Source organism: Megalops cyprinoides, chromosome 12 (assembly GCF_013368585.1).
Source record: "Megalops cyprinoides isolate fMegCyp1 chromosome 12, fMegCyp1.pri, whole genome shotgun sequence".
NCBI lineage: Eukaryota > Metazoa > Chordata > Actinopteri > Elopiformes > Megalopidae > Megalops > Megalops cyprinoides.
The window spans coordinates 28434289-28457160 of NC_050594.1; the positions used below are offsets into that span (position 1 = coordinate 28434289).

Below are 22872 nucleotides of genomic sequence, written 5' to 3' on the forward strand. Positions count from 1 at the left end.
TGCTCTAGCAGCCGGTGCCATTAACATTCTAAAAGTGTACACATCTTCAGTCACCAATTACCTAGCAGCAGGGTGTAATGCTCACAACATATGCATTCTGTGTTCTTGTGCTGCATCGCAATGCTGGACATGTTAATAGGCTAGTTAATTCATGTCACTCATATCTCTGCTCAACAAGCTCAGGAAACCTAGAACTGAACACACTGGAAACTGTCCTACTAGACACATTCTGAGCAAAGCAGACATATTCAAGGGTATCTGAAGTGTTTATCAAGCCTCATCAGTGGTTTAGCATATAACTGTCATTTAACAAATCTGGAGCCTGAAATTAATCTTAAGTTTTCTGGAATCCTAAGGATAGTGTGTACTTGGATACAGCAAGTACTCACACAGCCATTGACTGATTAATAAATATTACATCCAACAAAAACCTGTTGGAAATATGAAATTAGATTAGAGTACCATATGGCAGAATTACCAAAAGACTGGTTGTGTGTACTGGAGAAACCTCTTTAAGCATATACTACTTTGTGTTGTGTATAGACTCATTTGAGTAAATTTTGCAACAAAGGTGATTTGGACTAAAAGGTTTTGACACTGCAGTTATGCTCCTGGGTATATAAATGAAAAAATGCATACACACACATAGTTGTGGAGGATAAAATTACAATGGTTTAAACATTGCATATGCTAAAACTACACTGAACCTACAATGCACTGCTCATGTTCTGTTGTAACTGACAATATTGAGTTTGAATTAAAGATCAGCTAGAGAAATAGAAGTAAAATGTGAATGGGAAACATGATTAATTACTATGACTCACACAAAGGACAACAGTGTCTACCACAAAGAATAACTCAATAAAATGGGCTTGAAATAATTGCATACAGAAAAAGTTGGTACTGCAATAAGAAGGAACATATCTTTTATTCACAAGTAAAAGTCAATGCAAGCTGCCATATCATACATTTATACACAGGATTTTAAAACCCTATACAAAACCAAAGACATTAGAAAATATGATTTGATATGAAATGTGGCCTTACATACATTGTTATAACCATTCTTAAAAAAATGTTTCAGTTTGGTAATAGTCAGCTCAGGTAACTAACCATGTATTAGTGAAAGCCAGGGATTTTATTACAAAACAAGAGCAAAACCAAAACAAAGTGTCATACAAAACAATGAATAAAAATCTCATGCAGCATCTTCAGAAAGGGCCTGAGAGTATATTCTTATTTAAGGAAGGAAAACAATAGGATCATTTTAGTTATAAAAAATCAATCAACAAAAGAAACAACAAACAAGCCAGAGTTTTCTCTCTACCACTGGAAAACCAAACTGTTTATTCGGGTTCATTTGGACAGAAAACGAAAAAACACAAAACGTACTGGTAGCTACATATCGCTGAAATCATGATTCAATTTGTTCATTTAATTGTTGATGCAAATATCCCAGGGCTGCAACTCAATCACTGCATCCCCACTCTGAAGTTGGAGTATCTCACATCCCTGCCCACTGACAGCCATCATCACTGGTGGGGATCTGCAGGCTTGAGTGTATTAAACGAAAGATACAGCGCTGAATTTCTCAGCAGTGTCAGCTGGATAACACCAACAGGAGGGAAATAAACAGCGAAAACAAAAAAAACATAGGCCAGTGCTCTGTAACCGGGCCCCAGTGGACAGCGGGATTGCAGGGCTGAGACTGGTCAAGCGCTCTGTGCTAACACCAACGTTTTGAGGTTCTTGGAGGGAGCAAGGTGGTGGAATGCATAGACTGGCCTGACACTTCCCTGCAGTGAACCACTGGGGCTGCAGAACTGCCTTTGCTTGCCTTCCTTTCATCTCACCTGTATTCGCCCCGTGGAATCCACTCGGAACCGTTTAAAAAAAACAAACCGGCTTGGCTGATGTGCCGACATCATCGTGTGCATACCAGGGAGCGTGGCAAAGAGACACGCGCGCGGCGTAGGGAGATTTCTCAGGGTGACTCCGGAGCGCTGCTGCAGAACGCGGGAGCTTGTCACGCCATGAATCACGCCGGCCGCCTGTTGGGAGTGAGCCCCGCACCGGGAGCTGCCCCTCAGATTAATGGGCTGCCATTGTCACATCTCCATTTAAATAAACAAGGGCAAGTGCTCCGCAACAACAGGTTTGCCTTCCCATGCTGCACAGGCCTGCCGGGAGCCCTCGCGATCAAGGCAACTGAAAACATGGAACAACTCTGCAATACTGCCGGCTCTTCCGCCCAGCCGACAGAGCCAGAGTTATGACAGCAGTTCTAGTATTTGACAAAACAATGCAGTACTGATACTTTAAAGGTTAGCTATCCATAGAAAAGACGCAAAATTGAACAGTAACCTAAGCTTCTAGGGACTGTATGACCACGGGCACATGTTGACTGAGGTTTGAACATGAGAAAGGCAAAGTTTGGGATGCAATAACATTAGCTTATTGCTTTTCTTTTTTCTCTTTTCATTTCTTTTTTCTTACCTAAAATGTTATTTTTACATACTGTATAATCATATAAATACACTATACAATACAATATAAAATACGTTTATTTTTCTTAAAAGGAATATGTTTAGGGTTTGCTTAGGTATGCTGGTTTTAATACTAGCACCAATACAAAAAATATTCACTCGAAAACAGTCTTAAGAAAAAGGCACTTTCGGATGTCGTTGAATGAATCTTGGGTTTATGACAACCACTTTCTGTCACCACGCAGAAAATGTAGAAACTTTGCTGCTTTTTCAAAAGTCCCGCTCCATTCCTGTCTGTCCAACACCGTGAGGCACCATGAGAATTTCTTTTGCAGAAAGAAAAGGTGCTTCCTCCCTGCAAAGACCCATGTCTGATGCCCATTCAGTTTAGTCTTTTTGCTGTGGGCTGCCCTCTTCCTGCCTCAATCTCAGCGTATCTCTGAACTTGCTGCGACATTTCGTCATCCTTCCTCGTCGACTTTCTGGGTTCCCTCTCTTCTTCTCGCTCTCTCACACTTCGACTTCTCGCGGTCCATCTTGAACGTCGGACGCCACCCCAATGTCGAAGCACGTCACCATCATGACGCGTGACTTGCATAGGTTGACGCAGTACTCCAGTTCCTCTGTGACCTGTTCCAGGGCCTCCAGATACTCTTGTGACTCCTTGTCCAAATCTTGGTCCACCTCAACTGGAAGGGAGGAGACAGAGAGAGGGGCATGAGACCGAAAGAGGACAAACAGTAGCCGCTCAGTGACCTAGATAACACCATCCACTCACTGCTTTTTCAGCTGTTTCACCTTTTAAAATGGAACTATCAAATACTGAAATGTACCACCAATTGGTTTTCAACAACATATGCTGGACAGTTCACACCAAATGAACACCAACATTCAGCGAACAAAAAGGAATGGTTTTGATTCACTTTGTAAGCGCCTGGTCCTATGTTGGGTGTCCAACATTTTTGTGTTAAACTAGATTTGTTCTCATCAATGGCTGACAGAGCTGAAGGTATTAGCTTCAGCTTTCTGGTAAAGCATCCCTCAATAAGGGATGGAAATACACTGGATGTCCTTCAGACCTTCTACACTTTGGTTCAAATAGTGGGAAAGAAAGGTAATTTATTTAACGTGTCTACTTCCATCATGGGTTTACTCTTGACAAGATGCACAGATGAGTGTGAAACATCCCTTGCTCAGGCCCTGCGCACTGTGCACACCAAGAGATGGAAGGGTCCATGAGAAAGCATTCAGCTTTCACCCCCAATGCAGCAGAGAGAATAACATTCTATTGATTTCAGGACACTGTGGGAGTGCTCACAGGGATAAGGCTTTCAGTGCAGTGAAAAGCTGCCCTTTTTTCTGACTCCAGGCTTAAAGGTAGGTGTGCAGTGTGAATTCAGGAAAATAACGACTCTATGTTTGTGTCTGCTATGGCCCAGTTTATTCCTTTATTTTCCCAGTCTAGAGAGGAAAGCAGTGCTGAAAAACAGATATCTTTGAGACTAAACACTGTGTTTTCTTTTGAATTATTTGCAATGGAAACATTGTAATTCTTTTCCAAAATTCGTCTATGGCGGAAGTAGTCCCAGAGGCTTTTCTGTGTAAAACGAAGACTCCAGAAATAGATTATAATGGACAGAGTTACAAAATACTGGGAGACTGAGACCTTTTATAAATTACCTTGAGGCAACTCTGATCCGTTCGACTGTAAATAGTCTTTTGTACAGCCGTTTCATCCATTCAATAGGACAGGACTGAATTCGCTTGTATGGCTTTGTGGCTATACAGTGGCTCATAATGCCCGTTATGTGGTTCTCAATCTGCCACAAACTTTAAAAGGCTTTACTGAAACGACACACTCAATTCACCTCTGACCATGACAGTAGCAGTGCACATTAGTGCTGGTGCTATCCACAGTTACCACTTAAACATACACAAAGGAACGTCAGAGAAAAAAAAAATCAAAGGCTGCCTTCTGAACTGTGTGTGGGTTCAAGGAGTGGTTAATGCAGGTCATGAGAAGGAGAGACATGGGAAAATGGCAAGACCTCAGAGGCAATGCCTGATGGTAACCTTTGGAGGACTGCTTTCATCAGGTGGTCCTGCAGGCCTCTACAGTGGCCTCAAAATGCCCCTACTCGACGCACATCAGTAAAATGGCCTTTTTGTGCTTATATGCAATGGTAGGCCGAGTTGGAAGTGGCCGTGATCCTGTGATGTGATGTTAATTACAACCAATGGCACTACACATCAATATCTCAGAATACACTGAGCCAACTGCATAGCAAAAGGTCAAAAACTAAAGTCGTACCAAATATTCCAGCACCCATGCTACTCACTGTGACACTGGGATTTCATTGCAAACACATCATAACAAATACGACACAAAAAACAGGGTGTAAGTATGCAATGCCTCAAAATACATCATGACGAATTAAAACCATAAACTTAATGTGCGTAACAATCGGTGACCGATGCCCTGCTGATCGGTCAGGTCGTCCCCTGAGATGTCTCAGAGAGTGGCCTGGTACTCACACTCTCCTAGCCACTTGCTGGGATCCATCATCAGCCTGCGCTTGGTGTCCTCCAGCTCCTCCTTCAGCATGTCATGCTTAACCCGCAGGTCCCGGATCTGCTGCTGCCGCCTCTCCAGTATCTTCAGTTTGGTGTTGAAATACAGCAGGCCCTGAGGGAGGGTCAGCGTCAGCGGTGAGCTACTGTACAGTCACCCCATCCTGCCCTGCACGCTATGCCATCCTGCCCTCCGCTCTCCTGTCTCAGTACTACACTGCTGACAGCAATAGCTGCTTTATATCGAGAGAGATTATTCCAAATGAAATCAAAGACCGTCAACCTGCAGGGACTTGACCCTTTTCACTGGCTATTAATGAGAAAATTAATGAGAAATGAATGGCAAATAAAATTAGCATCACCTCATTTTTTTAATGTGCAGGACAGCCACGAGCTTGAGTATGAGCCATGAATAGGAATGAATGAGGAACATAATAATTGAAAACTGGAATAATGGTAATGGTGTTTTTACATCAATTTTTTGACTGTGCTATTGGTGTTACAGACTACACAAATGGATTATATTTACTTTTGAGCTGTTTCCTCAGTATGTGAGAAATACAGGTTTCCTCTCACAATGCACATTGCAATAATTTCACCTCATTTAGCTTTGCAAATTATGTAGTTAGCTTGCACTTCACCCCCAAATCTCAATCTAAACTCTTACTGCTCCCATTTCAGCATACACCCTCACAATCAAGACACATCCATCCTGCCCAATCAACATACCTTCTCAACATCCTGGAATGGCTGCTGCAAAGAACAGAGAAAACAAAGCAGGTCATCAGTACAGACTGGAAAAGAGACCCTCCTCTCTCTCTCTCTCTCTCTCTCTCTCTCTTTTTCTCTCTCTCTCTCTGACACGCACATACACTACACACACACACATGCATGCACAGAAATGTTGAGTTAGCAACAATGGAGGTGATGCAGGAGGAAGCACTTCATTATAGCGATTCAGCCACAATGGCTTTCAAAGACGAATTGAAGATCATCTTTTCCTAATTGAAACTAAATCAAACCACCATCCAGCTGATTTAATATCTTCTTTTAACAAATCCCCGTCTGGCTGGTTCCCACTTGTGGGAATGGTTAATGACCCATGGAAGCGGAGAAGGCCATAAAGAGCGATCAAGCAGCCCAGGATGGTGGAGGAACCTTCATTTATCACACTGTCCTCAACCACACTTGCTCTCCATGTCTTCCTCCACCGCTGGCTGGCCCCAGCAATCAGTCATATCTAAACCAATTAACCCTGGACAGTAATTGCTTTCGTGATCCCCCACATTCCTGCCAACCCCGACGTACAACAGCACAGAGAGTGGTCACAGGCACTTAAATGCAATCATTTCCCACCAGCCTGATGGAAGGTCAAACAGCTGAGACAGACATTCTTGTCTTGTTCCTTAATAAGAAGCCTAACCAAGGATGATGAGCTAAGATGTTCCCTCAATGTCAACCCCCACTGTCTCAGGGTTGCTTAACTGGAATGGAATTAGGTATGGAAGCAATACTAAGCAACATCTTTAGTGAAGCTTAAAAGGGTTTCAGATATGTTGGGGTGTTGATTATAGCCACAGATCCTGATAGATCAACAGACGGGAATATCCACAACCAGAAAATGGTTCCCCGTACACCATCGGCCTCTTGCTCACCTCAGCTGCTTCCTCTTGTCTTCTCCTCTGCAGTCGCTCCACATCATCGATCTCATACACTTTGATCTCGAAGGGCTCCTTCAGAGTCCCGGGCAAGGGAGGAAGGTCCACCCACTGGCCTGTGGCACTGGCCTTCCTCCCAAGAGATGAGGTGTCCGGCAAAGGAGCCGGGATCAGCCGCCGCCTCTGAAGGCCTGCAGTAGGGAGACAGACAGTCAGGGATTTAAATTAAAGCTGAAAGCATACACTGAGAGTATGCTAGAGTACCTAGCCCGACCTGTAAATATGTATGCAGTGAAACAGGCTAAGATGTAATGTGACAGCAGACTTTACACAGACCTCCAGTATGCGGTATTGATTGCATATGTATAAGGCATTGCGCTATCTGCTCCACCTCATATGCTCCACAGCATATATGAATTACAGAGGTCGACAACATAAATCTAAATGAATAGGACCAGGTTATGAGTCTCCGCCGCAGTGGAATTCAATATAATTTTATTGCTTGCATCAAATACTGCTCCCATCCACTTTGCATTTGAAAATATAACAATGTTCTGAGGATTAAAAAACAAACAAACACTCCATTTGTGCTTAATATTCCACCATTCTACAAATTCATCCATGACAATTTGCACTGCCTTTGTTTCCTCATGTTTAATGGCCATTGTCGTATTTTTAGATGAGCAGCCAGTGCATCAGTGATTCAGGTAGTGAGAGCAGCTGATGACAGGAATACCAAACTCTGAATCAAAGAGCGAGTGTGTGCCTTCTCTCCATATTTACACAAAACCACCCTCAGGCACACAACATCCAACCTGTCAGGGACGTAATACCTTTTTGAGAAATCTGTGCAGTTCTAAAGAGCTGTTACTATTGATTTTACAGAGCAAATTGTAGATGTGCATACACAGTATGTGCTACAGCATCATAAACAGGGCTGTGCTCATTTTAACAGACAGTGGGCTCTCATTCCATGAGCTAGTCGTTCTCTTAAATGACTGCTTGATCTCCGGACACTCTCAGGGACCGCTCTTCAAAAAGCAATCAGAAGGTATTTATGACTCCTGCTCAACAACTTTTGAATCAGAGAATTTTATAGAGAAGCCGTAAAACTGGTTAGGGTTATAGCCTCCATTACTTACCCTCCATTTCTGTACTTAAAACGTAACATATTAGCTTAGCAAAAAAAAATGGTGCCTGGGGTGCAGTAGGAGCCTTTCAGCACACAGAGTCATGTCTATAAGCTGCTGGAACAGTTGTGGGTACTTGATTATTGGCCTCATCACATATTTTCTCAAATTAGAGTTTCAAAGTTACTGTTAAATTTGCTGTGTAAAAACAAGGTACTGTAAGAGAGAAAGGGAAACAGGCCTCAAATGATTTTAAAATAGCAGTTCTCACCATTAGACCTCTTCTTGGGGGATTTAGAAGTCCTGGTGCGGCCTGAAGAAGACATGCCACTCTCACTCATGGAGTCGTGAGCAGACGAGGCACTGCCAGTGGCTTCGCTGTCCCGGATCATACTCTCATAGCCACTGCTGCCCCCACTGTGATAAAAGAGCGCAGTGCGTCCCATAGCCGGGGGCAATTCTCCACTCAGGACACTGCTGTTATCGCTGCCATGCCCGCTGCTGTAGCGCTGAGGCCTTCTTGGGGCTGTGATCTTGCTGTAGGGGGAAGGCAGAACGGGGATGGAGGTCTTCTCATCACTGAGGTTCACCCCACTGTCATTGCCACTGTCTGAGTCCCCAGAGCCCCTGAAGTGTTTCCCAGGGCTCCCTGAAGCCAGCTCACTGACGCGACTGTTAGCAGCCCGTATGGCTTGCTTTGTGCCCATGATGGTGCCTCTCCCTGGTTTTCCATTGACCCCTGTAACAGACCGAGGTGACGTTTTCCCAGTGGGGGGCAGGTTGGCATTCCTTGTGGCTGGAGCAGCCAATGATTTGGTGGATGAGCTCAGACCCTTGGAGTTGCTTGTGGACAGGGATCGTGCCTTGTTTCCGTTGATGCCGATGGCCTTGGAGTTGACACTGCCTTTTATTTGCCCTGTTTTGCCTGGGGTTCCTGGGACCACACAGGGAGGTGGGGAGGTAGCAGTAGGTGTGGAGGTGGAGGTGGGCACTCCAAGTCTTGGTACCGACCGGGCGGACTTCCCATTGCTGCCCAAGCTGGCACCACTATTCTCTCTACTGAGTCCAGGTTTAGATCCCACTGAAGTCAAGCTGTCACATCTCTCCAAGGACATCTGACTGCCATAGCACTGTCCAGCATCTCCTTTGGCTCCTCTAGACTTGAGACTAGATGTTGCCCTAGCAGAACTGTAGTCAGTCTTTAAGCTAGATGTCTTGTAGTTACTGGAGTCCCCTCTCAACCGTATGTCAAACTCATCTTCTGATGCTGCTGCCCTAGGTGCTGAGGACTTTCCTGCATCAATACCTGCAGACTTTAAGGCACTTGGGGGCAGCAAGATCCTGTTCTTCTGATCTAGGCTGGATTTGCGGACTGGTGGAGCAGGAGGTGAGGTGCCACCAGGCTTTGGAAGCATACTACCTTTCTGTCCATTTGTCTTCTTCCCCAAGGAGGAGAACTTGAGGCTGCCAGTTGTTGATGTGCCATCTTGGTTCCCTTTAGAATCAGAGGAACTGTGGATTACAGGCACAGTGCCAAGCGTGGTCGCCCCTCTCCTGAACTGAGGCATTTTACTGGGAGCCTCTGCCTTCTTGCTGCTGGACTTCTCACATCCGTCCACCACTCTCTGTGATGAGGTAGACCCCTGCATCTTGGGTGTTCGAGGTACGCTGTTGCTGTTCACGCCTGGCTTCCTTGAGGGTATTCCACTTGTGCCATTCCTGGAGACCCTTCCAGCAGGACTGGAGTCAGGGATTTGAGATTCAGTGTGGCTGTCCATGCGCAGCCAAGGGTCATCTGGTTTGCCTTCCTGTCTCTGCAGTTCACGGCTACTGCCACTGCTGTTGCTATTCTGGGGGACGGATGAGGTAGGTTTCATTTTCCTGGGAAGACTGGAGTGAACAACTTCAGAGCTCTGTGGGGGTTGACAAGTGTTGAGAGTACTGGCTTTTGTTACTTTAGGACCTTTGTTGGGTGCTTTGGTAGAATCAGGGGATGGTGGGCACTTTGTCATGCTCAGGGAGAGTTTGCTGGAGGCAGCGCTGTCACTGTCTAACTCCGAGAAGCAAAAACCACTGTCATTCAAGGAGCTCTTGGCATCCTGTGGAGAGAAGGGCTCCTTGTGGAACATGCCAAGAGAATCTAAGTATAAGGTGCTCTCTGGACCAATGTGCTTAGACTGTGGTAGGAGGCTGTCTGTGGAGTGAATGCCTTCACTCTCCAATGTGCATACGCTAACCTCGCTGAGCCAGGAGCTGATGGAGGAACGTCTACTGCCCGAGCAGACAAATGGCTCCTCTTGCAGAGGTGTAACCATCTCTATGTTTACTCCAGATGCACCCACCTGGGAGGTGTAGGCATCAAACTCATCATTGATGCTACTGATGATGCTGACAGGACGTGAGCCCGAGGCTAAGGCCTGCAGAGAGCAGTCACTGTTGAAGCTGATGATGCTGGAGGGCCGTCCATTGTCAATGATTCCACCAATGGACAGCTCCTCTACAACCGTGAACACCAGCTCATCCTCTCCGTTCAGTTCAACAGGCTGCTGCAGTGTCACAGTGGTCCTCAAGATGTCCCTGTCAAAGCATCTCCCTCTGAGGGTCGAGCGCAGGTGGCTCACCTCCATGGGGGTTCTGCTCATGTAATGGGCTCTGCCAAGCACAGGGGAACCCCCTGATTCTCCTCGTTTCAGAGCTTGGTGGCTCATCCCAACAGGGGGCATCCTGGTAGCAGAGCTTCCCTCTGTCTCTGGGTAGAGTCTCCTGGACTCCTTCTGCTGAGGGGGAGGAGGGGCAGGCTTGGGTAGTGGCCTTTTGTTGAAGTACACCTTCTCACGCACCACCGGCTCAGAATCTTGTGATGCTGCCCCACCGTGTTTGTAAACACCAGTCCGACCGTCAGAAGCCAGCACCTTCTCCCCATCCGCACTTGTTCGGCTCAAGCTCTCTGAGATGCCCCCTTCTGAAGTGGCACTCGGCCATTTGGAATGTTCCATTTTGGACTTGACAGGGGTGCTGCTGGCTGGGTGAGTGGCTACACACTGGGGAGTTTGTTTGGGTGAAATGCCCTCCTGCGAGGAGGCTTTGGCAGAAGTCCTTACAGAAACAGAAGCCCCCTCTTTGAGTTTGACTGCTCCACTGTCTGTTTTGGAGCCTGATAGAGACCCCCTGCCCTCCCCTGTGAAGGAGCTTGGCTCCTCACTGCCATCAATGCACTCCAGTCGTTCCTGTAGCTCTGCAAACGTGTTGCACTTGAAGTGGTCTCTGTCCACCGGCCCCTCTTTGGCACGCTTCCTGTTCAGTGAGGGGATGATGGGAACAAAGGCAGGTGGGCCCTCGTTGTCACTGAGCTCACGGTCAGAGATGGCAGCTCCCCCTGGTCCCACGTAGATGACCGTATCACAGGACTGCTCACTGCTAGAGGAGTAGTCTGGGTCGCTGAGCAGCGCGGGCAGGTCTGGGTCCAGGGCCACAGTCCGTGGGTGGAAGGGTCTCAGGTGCGGCGGTCGGCGGATTCGCCCCTCCTCACAGGAGCTGTCCCCACCAGAGGAGCTAGATGCATACTGCAAACAGGACATGAAACCACAGAGTCAGACAAAGGCCAATCCAGGGAACCATAGTTTTCAAATTATCCTGTCTGTCTTTTGTTGATCATTCTTTCTATTCATTTTTGGTTTTGTCTTTGCTTGTGGAGTTTGTTCATAGCAACTTTGAATTCAGAGCACAATCAATTGGCAGAAAAATACCAATTCCTTTACTATCGCATGTCAATATGCTTAAAGGTTAAAAGTCCACACCAATGGGCACACAAATACTAATGTCAATACTATGTATCGGCATGCATGTTATGCATTTAAATTGTGCCTCAGATCCATAAAATATAAATATATGCTGTCATTCTGTCTAATTACATTGAATGTATATTTCCCTAATCCCAGTGCATACATTTAACACTTCCTTAGGCTGAGGTATTGATTGTATGTTTTGAAGCACCAAGAAATACTCGGTCTGAGTTATAGCACTAACAACCTTTCATGAGCAGAAATACAGATTTATTTTATAGATCTGAAAGCTTTGTACACTGGGGCATTTTTCCTCCAAAAGGCAAGTTTATTAAGATAATTAAAAATGACACTGCAAGGATTCTCCACTGCAAGTGGATTCTCTGTGTGGACATTAAACCGGGCTTCATTCTTAGACACCGACCTTAGATTTCTTTTTCCTCATGCGGTGGATTCGCGAGGCCAGCTGGATGGTGGTGAGCGACTCGGCATAATGAGCCGGAGAGTCAGAGATGTGAGCGATCATGGTGGTTCTGCAGTTGATGTTTCCCAGTGACTCCCTCAGCAGCATCGTTAGCTTACTGTCCCTGAATCACATAACAAAACATCCAGTATTATTGCTGGTGAAATGGAAAATGTCTCATACCCTAGAATCCGTGTACATGAAGTAGCAGTGTAGGATACAGTACAATCCACATAAGCAGCACAGACGTAATGACCTTCAGTAAAAATAAATCATCTTTATACAGATCACGGTATATGTTAGAACAAATCTAAATGAAAGTTTACTTTGGAATATTAGGGAACAGTATTAAATCTGGTTTACCGTATACAGGGATTGATTCATTGAAAGTCTGTTTGCTCTCGCCTGAGCCATAATGCATTAAAAATTGGACTGTTTTCAGTCCATACATCCTTTCCCCATGAAGATTCTATCTCTTTCTTCCATACAACTGCCACTTATACCTCTCCTACCTTATCACTCCTTCCACTACACAGACCATTTTCAGATCATTCTCTGGACCAAGTGTTATCAAGAACTTCCCAGATCCATTTATTTTATTCCCTCCAAATGTGCTTTCACCAATATTCCCCTTTAACGAGCAAAATAAGCTTGAGGGATTTATCTGTTAACACCATGAAAAAGGAAGACCAATAAACAGAGGCATGCCAGTGAAGCTATAAAGCTGTCAAGGTAAAAGCACATGCACAAACTTGCCACTCACCATTTCCTTATTTATTTACACATTTTGTCGTTTTAAATTTTATACAGGGAACAAAAGACAGTTGACAGCAGGCTTACCTGTAAGGTACGTGCTTGGCTCCATTGGCCAGAGCGAGGATGACGTTGCCCAGTGCGGTCAGAGACAAACACAGACCACCACCTCCATCCCTGCTCTTGCTCAGGACCTTCTCACAGCTTCCCAGGTCAATGAGGTGCAGGCGGCTCCGTCCGCCAGACACTGTGTAAGACAGGGAGCCGTGAAGAGCACTCTCTGTACCGACGCGCCCTCTCAACACTGTGTTATAGGTGCTGGTGAGCCAGGAGTGGCCAGACTGGCGGCTGGGATCACTGTCTGATTTATTCATGAGTAAGCTTTCTTCTAGCATGATTCAAATGTGGGTGAGCCTGCCCCAGTTTAAGAGCTAAGTGAGGTTGTTCTAGATACCAGACACATAACTCAGTATGTCTGACTCGGTTCCAATGGCACATGCATGGAAACAAAGAGATGAAGTCTTCACGATATGATATGCAATCTAATATGTAATTTCACCTGACTGTGAGGGGAAATTGCATGCTTTTAGACAACAGCAGTAGACTTTTAACCTCTTTTCAGCAGGATTTAAAAATTGAAATATGAAGCTCTACTCTGTGGCAGAATGCAAACTAGCCTTCCATTCTCAAAGCAAGTATGCTTCAGTCCATAAACATTCAAAGTAAAGACGGCCCAAGCCTCATTACCAATTCAGATTATTCCTGTATTAGCCAGCATCCACCCCGCATTACCGCTACAAGCGTGAAATACTAATGATGAGCCTAATGCAAAGGTATCTCAATGACCAGTAACAGCAACGCCCGATTAACATCTGTGATGCTGATGAAAAAGAATTCACCCTGCTTGTTAATATTCCTGTCAAGCTTTTATAAATTGGTCTAAATCAAGCTCATTAATTTATCTTTTCCTTGATTGAGTGAACGATTAGTGCAAGGTTGGATTTTGCCTCTTCCCTGGCTCAGCCATATAGTCTAAGCCCTCTGTTAAAATGCATGAAACTCATTTTCAACTGCCCGAGAAGACTGCCACTAGATATAAAATGTTCAGAATGGAGCATTTGCTTTGAGCTTGAAGCAAATAAAATATATTGAACGCTTGCTACAGTCTGCTTGAATAAACAAAGCTGACATTGAGTGCTGGAATTGTTGTTTGTGCTATTGAGCCATTCTAGCTCGCCTGTTCCACCAAGTGCTTCTCATAAGCCCTTATTACTTGGTGTATTGGCAGAAAGGAGGCAGGGGAAACAGAGGAGAGATTGAGGGAGTGAGGTCATTCATTAAAATGACAAAGGACACAGGGTCTCACTCTTTGAGGAAGTTACAACCAATAAACCCCAGGAAGTAATCCATTTCCTATTATGAGTCATCTAACATGAAATGATCAGCCTGCCGATATGTTTAATCCAAGTGTAAAAACTAATGGTAAAAATTCAGCCTTGGTGGCAGTGTCTAGACTAACTTCCTTTTCTGCACAGGAATACAGAAAATGGAGAATTTGGAGCCATTTTGTTGATTTTGATGGACAGCCGCATGTGTGAGCACGGTGTGACTGACAGACTCAGGCAGAACAGAGATGAGCACCACCTCGAGGTCGGCTCTGACAGCTGGACAGACACACAGAACGGTGCGGGGCCTTACTTCCTCCTTTGCCGCTCTTCTCCATGCGGTACTGGTAGATGTGCAGGGTGAAGAGCATGTGGGAGTTGCGGCGCTCCTCCTCGTCGCAGTCGGGCCTACTGGTGCTGCGCGCGGCGATGGCCGCGTCCAGGAAGAAGGCGGCCTTTTCAGCGGTGGGAGCGCGGAGCTCGCTCTGGTTCTGGAGCTGAGGGGCGGAGAGGAGGAGAGGGAGAGAGAGGGAGGGTCAGAGACCGAGAGAGAGAGGAGAGGAGCCAGCTAATTGGACCAAGGCGCACATTTCTTGCCCATTAGATTGGGTCTCCTGGGCAATCAGAGAAACAGATATGCACACAGAGGGAGGGGGATTAGGGGAGGTAATGGACGAGCAGGAGGCAGGAGGCAGGAACACTCCCCGGGAGCGCTCCAGCTCTGGCGGAGAAGAGGGGGAAAGCCTCACGGAGGAGCCCCTCTCTCAACGTCAAAGAGGAGGAGCAGAGGGGAGCTTCAGAGGACTGGAAGCAGCCTTTGAAGTCCCAGTCCACACAGACAAAAAAAACAACATCTGATGGGAACACCTGTCAGTGCCTTCAAAGCCCCCCAGATGATTCTCATTGTGGTGGGAAAGGTTGTGAAACAGATACTGTGGTCATAGACATGGATAGATGCTGACAGAGCGATCAATAAATAGGTAGGAAGATAGACAAAGCCATCGATAGGTGGGTTTAGTTGAAAGATGGTGGATGGATTGCTGCAATAGGTAGACAAAGACAATCCCAAATATTGGTAAATAGGTCTAGGATCTGAACGATAAGTAAGTAGATGAGACTAGACACACAGATGGACAGATCTTCAGGGCGAAAAAAGAGATTGTTAATTAGATGGTGAGGATCAATAAATGGAGAGAAAAAGAGAACACAAGCAGAGTGGACAGTCTGTCACATGGAGGAGAGCCTTCTCACTCCCCCCGCAGCTGAGGACTCACCTGTGTGCCACATATAGGGTCCTCGCGCAGGTAGACCCCTGGGGACTGACCGTCCTGGAGGCTGCCGCTGGCCACCTCGGAGAGCAGGTCCTTCAGCGTCTCGTCCTTGCCGCAGATCTCCACGGCCGACACGCGGATGGAGAAGCGCGTGCCCGTCTTCTCCTTGCGCTCGTTGATGAGCTTGAAGAGCCAGGATATGGCACAGGGCACGATGCCCAGGGTCTGGGTGGAGCTGTCCTTGCCAATCATGGTGTAAGTCTTGCCTGATTGGGGAGGAGGCGGGGGGGGGGTTGAGGAAAGAGGCGGAGAATAACCACTGTGCAGTGCTGCAGATTGCCTAAGGGTACAGACACTCATCTGGTAATAAATCCACAACTCTCCTCCTAGTTTCCGAGGATAAATATTCTCTCACAGGTTCAGATGTGATGTCATGGATTTTTAAAAGGGCAGGTGACTGACTACCACTGGTGAAAGCTGAATAATTCACAGCCAGCAGCAACAGCGCCCACAATAGAACCCCTAACAAGCAGGAGCAGGGATTTGAAGGCACCTCATATTGAGCATGCAGCAGGGGTTAATTACACCGCTCTTTCAAGCACGCCATTTCTCACCACATTCCCCTGTCCCCACAGCCACTCCAGCCCCCTCACTCAAGCACACACAGCCATTGTGGACTTAAAACGAAGGTGACAGAAAAATAGAATTCTTTGTATGGAGCTACTGGAACCTCCATACAAAGGGAGAGAATGCAGCATGTGCACACACACACACACACACACACGCACACACACACACACACACACACACACACACACAGAGCACTGCAGTCAGAGTCAATTAAAGACAGAGCTCGGAATTCATCCACGCCTGCGATGGGTTTGTTGTATCAGGGGCCTGATGGCTGATGGTAATGAGGCGATGGGTGTGGTGATTAGTGCTGGCGGGTTTTGGGCAAGCTTACCAAGCTTCACGTGGCCGAAGCAGAAGATGCAGCCATCTGCACCGTTAACCACTGACTGGATGACTTCCGCTACTGTCCCTGAACACACCTCAGCCTACAGGAGAGAACAGTGGGCATATCAGACCCATCGGTCACAGTGGAGACACCTTCTATCCAACAACTCTGTCTTCCCAGTTCCCAGGTCTACTTTAAGGCAACACAGAATACATTTCCAGGGCATGTATGTAGCAGTGATTCAATAACGGTAATCACAAAATTTCAAAGCTTTTGTTTCTCCTTTCAGTCTTTTCCACGAAAAGTCTATAGGGGTGTGCTTCGACCAAAACCTTCCCCTCCCATTCACAGCACTGCAGAAATACACTCTCACTGTACGACAGTACACTGTTATCCGCCTCCAGTGCACTCTCAGAGTTAGGAGCTACAACTTTGATTTCAGCCTTGTGATGCAAGAGAAATCTCCTTCTCTGGGCTGGGCATCAACCCCCCGCCAACCTCTCCCTGGAGCCCAGTAAAGATGCCAAGTCTGAAGCGATCCCCCGCTGTTAGCTGATAAAGTTTTCAAACCCCAGCATCGCACCTCCAGGGAGGGAGCCGCAACCGTCATAACATGAGCTCTAACACTGCCGTCTGTCTCTCTGCCTGACAGCTCCCCATCACAGGCAACAATCCCTGCTCCACCATCTCCTTTATGTAAAACAGTTGTCTATTCCCTGGACAAACACCAATCAAGCTTAATATTTTTCAGCGGGAAGCTGTCTCACCCTTCAATTTTGCATCCCCGTCAATAAAATTCAAAGGAGAATGACGTCTGTTGCTTTATTGCTCTGAGGGAAAATTCGAGCTGAGCGTATATAGTTGTAACCCCACCCCCTTTCTCTTCCACCCCCTAGATGTCACTTTGATCTCAGTTTGGATATCCCTCTGCTCAACTCCATGTGCAGCTATCTATATTTTGGGTGGTTGGATAAGACCCTGAGCGGAATTCAAATCATTCTCTACACTTAAAAGGGCCAGCTGCTCTGTCTAAATTGCAAGGAATGCCTCAGTCCCGCGATAAGCATTTTTGCTCTAAGCCCAGTCCCACCCTCTTGTCTCAAGACCTTCTCCCCGTCCTTGGGCAACGCCCGCGGCTCGCGGCGGCGCAGGGGCTTACTTGCGAGGCATCCTGGGTGAAGACGGCATCGAAGGCGAACATCTTTGGGGCGGCCACCACAGCGCGCCGGTGCCCTGAGCTGGAGTGCGCGCTGGCCGCCGGGTCGTACAAGGTCAGCTGCTTCTTGCGCGGGTCCACCTTCAGGAAGGACATGGACTCGGACGTGTCGTGGGTCCCCTGGGAGGGGCAGATGCGCATCATGACCTTGACCTGCGGGGAAGGAAAGGTGACACAGTGAGCACACAGAGCGGTGATGGGGATGTACAAGCAGAGGTCTATGCTGACCGTCATCGGTTGGTCGACACTGCCCAACCGTGGGAACACTGATGCTAAAGCTTTCAGCATTCCTCGCTCTAATTTCACTGCATCCAACACGGCCACGACTGAGCCATGCCAATCACACATGCAATGATGTTGATGTAACAGAGCTATATGTAGCATGATAATGTTTCTTCAGACATGCAAAGGATTAGCCTGAAGTGGGCTCACGCGTAACATGGACTGCCACGCCCGTCCTTCTGGACACAAGATATGTAGTCTGGGTGCTCCAGACGTTCACCCAATAACCCAAGGAGTCTCGCCATGATCTTAAGTGTGATTTACACAATACTAAAACCTAACGCTTCACACAGCCTAAACATGTTTTCCAGAGATGACAGAGACAGTCTACATCTAATTTCGGCTCAACACTCTCAGAGCTGCCCTCTGTATGACACCTGAGCTTGCCTTTAAATCCTCCTTTTTTAATCTGCCTCAAAAAAATCACTTCAATCTGCAGTTTATTTAATGGAAAAGATTCATAAGATTAAAGTGGGTGACCACCATCTTGGCTGCAGCAGATCTTTGTAGCGATGTCACCCAAGGCTACGTACACTCAGTCCGGCTGAACAGCACTTATACCAGCTCTGCAGAGGCAGACCTGGCTATAACAGGATTTAGGCAATGAAAGGATATAACATATATCTCTGATGGATGCCTATAAAACACAGACAATACTATTAGTAATATTTCATCACACCATGATTAACTATTGCTCGGATTATGTGGATTTATCCTGTGCGCTTGTGGGCAGGGGCATTTTGTGGTGATCTTACCAACCACTCAAAATAAAAGCAATTTCCCTTTTCGCCAGTCAACTGGCAAAAACAGGTCTAGTGACCTAGAAATGTGCTGAACCTGAAGCCGTGTGTCACAGCTGGTCCCGCGGGCGCAGGACTGCATTAGAGGTGTAGTAAAGCACAGACAGGCGAGCTGTCACTCTGCCTGATCGAACCAGCAGCAGAGTCCCCCGTGCCTCCTCACTGTCAGCCTTAATACCTGCGAATGTGCGGATCTGCTGAAACGGTGCTGGGAGACGTTCAGGTTTTCCAAGGCAGATTAGATTAATTTGCCTCATTACACTTCCATCTGAAGCGTACTCTCAGATCCAGCACAATGACTAAGCTTTTTTGATATCTCAAAGCTTGCTTTCTCTCATGTTGAAATACTACTGGTCTGCTCTTGTTAAGCTGTGAAAAGACCGAAGCATGAAGCCACTGATGATGAAAATGTCTGAGCCATCTTCCTCTACATTTCAAACAACCTCTATTTAACTGAGGTTATCAGAATATATAATAGCATTTTCTGCTAATTCCAGCATCCCCCACACTCCATAGAGATTTGCAATATGGCTTATAGTGTGCTGTGGTGCAGACGTGTCAGTGGGACTGGAATGGGACTGCAGAGTCCCCATGACCATCTTTTCCAACTGCTTCCCTCTATGATTATGGCAAAGCAGACCTGCCCTGGAGGCTGTGGTCCATTCCCCCTCGGTTTAACAGCAAAACTGAATTCAGAGGCCATGCATAATTCAGGGAGGGAGTCAGGGAGCTCCCCACCACACACCATCATTTGATCAGGGCAGTGCATCTCCCAGACCCCACGGCCTGCACCATTCTCCCAGCTCACAGCACCACGCACACCCAGGCCTCACTTCCTGAGGAGGGGGGGTGAGAGGTGCGGGGGGCGGGTTATGTTTCGCCTGCACACAAACACGTCCCCACCACAGTCCCCCTTCTCCTTCCCTCCGAGACCCCCGCGTTCTCCCTCTTATTTCTGGAGCAGGAAAAACTGTCACACACTGTCAGCGGGAGGAGATGTGGGGCCGGCTACATTTAACCTTGGAACCTGACACGGGGCGCCGCGTCCATCTCCGTGACAAACACTGCCACTCAGTGCAGCAATCAAACGGGAGGGGGAAAACACATTCACAGATAACTGTGATTCTGCTGCAAATAAGCCTGAATGCAAAATCACTACCCCAGATGGCATTATTTTATTATGTCTTTAATTCTTGTTTGTTTTCCATTAAACATGTGCCTTCAATGTGCTGCGATTGTGAGAGGATGTTGTCCGAGTGAGGACAGCCGATCTCCAGCATTCTCCAACCCACAGCGAGGTCTTCGATTGTTCACTGGTTACTCTTTATCTTAGAGCCACTGGAATTCTTTTACCCCCCCCCCCCCCCCCCCCCCCCCCCTTCCTTCACAGTGACTACAAACAGCCCGGGCATTAAATACCATAAAGTGATAAGGAATTCAATCTCAGACAATAAAGAGCTCGGTGTTGAAAACAAAATTACTATGCCCCTCGCATGCGACGCAATATTGAGCGCCAGATAACTTCATTTTCCCTCCCTCTCTGCGCGGGCAGCAAAACAAACGCAGCAGTTTTTTTTTCTTCCTCTCTCTTTCCCATGTCATTCATGCCCACACAAAAGCATATTCTTCCGTTGATTTGTGTGTGGATATTGTTACAAATCCAGCCACAGCGCCCGTGAAACAATGCCTGGCTCCGACTCCTCTCCGACGTTGAATTCCTGCATTCCGGCAGCTCAGGGCAAACTCTCTCTCTCTCTTCGCTCTGCAGGGGATATTATGGTGACTGGCGCATACACATGTCGAACAAATTACTTTTACTATGACATTTACACTGGCTCCCAAATACGACTGCGGAGCCTCCCTGGTGGCGCAGCGGGGCGTCTCTGCTAAATTTACATTGGTAGGCAGCTGCGAAACAGGCCAGGGTTAAACCCACCAGAGCCACTGCCACATGCACACACCTCAGACCCCGCCTCAGCTAATGAGCCAGTTCCCCTGCTCTCTCTGAGCACCTCCAAAAACAGTTAGAGGAGGAAAGAGCAAGCACCCTGCATTCCTCCTCATACCTTCCCTGGCTGACCTCCACTGCCTGGCTTAGGTGTGGGGCTCTGGAGAGTCAGGTTGTGCTCTATGTCTGGAGTGAGGCATGGCACAGCCTCTAAAATCCTGTACCACACAACAGCCATCCCTGCTCTGGGAAATTGACTTCCTAATGAATCCTAATTATCTAATTATAAGATGGGATCTTTCTTCCTTTCTGCCTTTCTTCTTCTTCTTTGTCCTGAATGTAAAATACATCTGTAGTGACTTGCCACCCGCTAGCTTATGGAAAGGGATTAGAGGTGACTTTAATGATTCTGGCTCTACTTTCAGTACACATGTATGCATATCACATGGTGTCTGGGTCTGGGTGTCAGCCGGTGCTGACACAGCGCAAAGCCCGGAGTTTTTGAGGATTGCAGCGCTTTAATTATGGCCACTGAGATTATTCTAGGCCGCAAATTTGATTCTGGCTCATTGACATGTTAATCAAATTCGTGAAAATGCCGAACCCGGCGTGGCAGGCATGTAGCAGTGCTTAAGCAGTACACGTGAACCCTACAAATGAGCACACGTGGTTAGACTGGTTTCCTCCAGTTGCTGCAGACGCACATCTCATCTACACAGAGGATGCTTGTTAATGAACCGGGCTTTTATGAAGTTGCCTCTCACTGGGTGTATCACACAGGGAAGAATAATGACTCCTACGGTCTTGTAATTCTACTAAAGCAACACGTGCAACAATGATCTCTTCAAACAGGTGTGCTCTATTTTTTCCTAGGAAAACTCCATAAGGCCTATAAAAATAATATTTAAGGGTTTGTTTCCATAGCACCATTAATACCTGACAAACACACAGGAAGGGTGTGTGTGTGTTTGTGATTATGAATGTATGACTGTGTGTTTGTATATGTTTCTGTTTGATATTCATAACATTTATTTTGCCTGCACATGTGTTAATACACACATTGTGCAACAGCCTTGTTGAGGTAACTGGCGGGACTAGAGCAGGGAGTGGTCTCTCCAGCAGCCTTGTAAAGCTATTCTATTTGGAGAGGTCTTTGTTGTCTGTAATTGCACAAGATTGCTGATGTCTGCTGGAAGTGGCACCCCCTCACTTTGTTTGATAAGATCAGAGATTCTGTGCATCTACAGGATGGCAGACACTTCCCTGAAAAGACTGGGATTGAATCAGGTATTGGCCGATCCTTCACAATAAAGGCACAATCCCATGTGCTGGCATTTATAGATATGCCAGTGAATGGAGGAACATTTTGCAGGGGCTCGGAGACTAGAATGGCACTGATTCATTCTCAGTGCCAGTAGAGGGTGAATTCAGTCAGAGTTGCTTCCGATAAGGGTAGCTCCTACTCTTCAGTATTACGTCCAGTGTACCACTGTTCATCTGATACTACTGCATACGTACTAAGCATTTACAAAGCCAAACCAATGACTTTCGGCTGATCAGAATTTGTCTCCTCAGTATTGGAGTTTGAAAGTAAGGAGGAAATGGTAGCAAGATGCCTGACATGAGAGGTACATGAGAGATATCAGATTTACCTATTCAGACACATGTACAAAGGGGCTACAGTACAAGCCAGATGCTTTCAGATGTCTGCTTCTGGTCCCGACATTCTCTGAACCAACAACGTCTGTAGTGGATCCATACAGTGCTACAAACATGCCTGTGCCTCACTCTAGAGCCTAGGGAAGGTTTAATGAATGACTGTCATGGAACTAATGTGACGCCAATCCAGGCCTGAGCCATGGGTGATGATATTAACCAGACCTTCAGAGAAGAGGGCAGGGAATCGAAAAGAGGAGTAGTTATCCCTATTTAACCATCACATTTCCCCGAAAGCAGGTAAATGCCCCTCTGTCATGGCACAGGCCCTGAGAGGGAGGGCAGTCTGAGGGCAATACAGTGTCTGCAGCAGCCCTATGCTAACTGGATCCCCTGAAGGGCCCATTTAGAGGAGCTATAAACGGCACAAAGGATTCACCCACGGCACACCAGCAGGGCGGCCTGGGGGGTTCAGATTAAAAAGCCATCAAAATATGCCAGTACCGGAGTGCT

General features: G+C 46.8%; 1 protein-coding gene across 2 annotated transcripts in view; it reads right to left on the reverse strand.

The window, feature by feature from the left end:
- Window positions 1-2598: 2598 nt before the first annotated feature.
- Window positions 2599-22872, reverse strand: part of kif26ab (kinesin family member 26Ab) — a 99623-nt gene continuing 79349 nt past the window's right edge. For both annotated transcript variants that reach the window (XM_036542747.1, XM_036542748.1), the window contains 11 exons: window positions 17617-17826; window positions 16464-16557; window positions 15503-15765; window positions 14542-14725; window positions 12931-13090; window positions 12052-12214; window positions 8117-11408; window positions 6713-6906; window positions 5787-5810; window positions 5022-5172; window positions 2599-3175 (listed from right to left, as the gene is read on the reverse strand). In XM_036542747.1, coding sequence (XP_036398640.1) covers window positions 2997-3175; window positions 5022-5172; window positions 5787-5810; window positions 6713-6906; window positions 8117-11408; window positions 12052-12214; window positions 12931-13090; window positions 14542-14725; window positions 15503-15765; window positions 16464-16557; window positions 17617-17826 — 4914 coding nt within the window. In that variant the 3' untranslated portion in view covers window positions 2599-2996. The remainder of the gene's footprint in view (window positions 3176-5021; window positions 5173-5786; window positions 5811-6712; window positions 6907-8116; window positions 11409-12051; window positions 12215-12930; window positions 13091-14541; window positions 14726-15502; window positions 15766-16463; window positions 16558-17616; window positions 17827-22872) is intronic.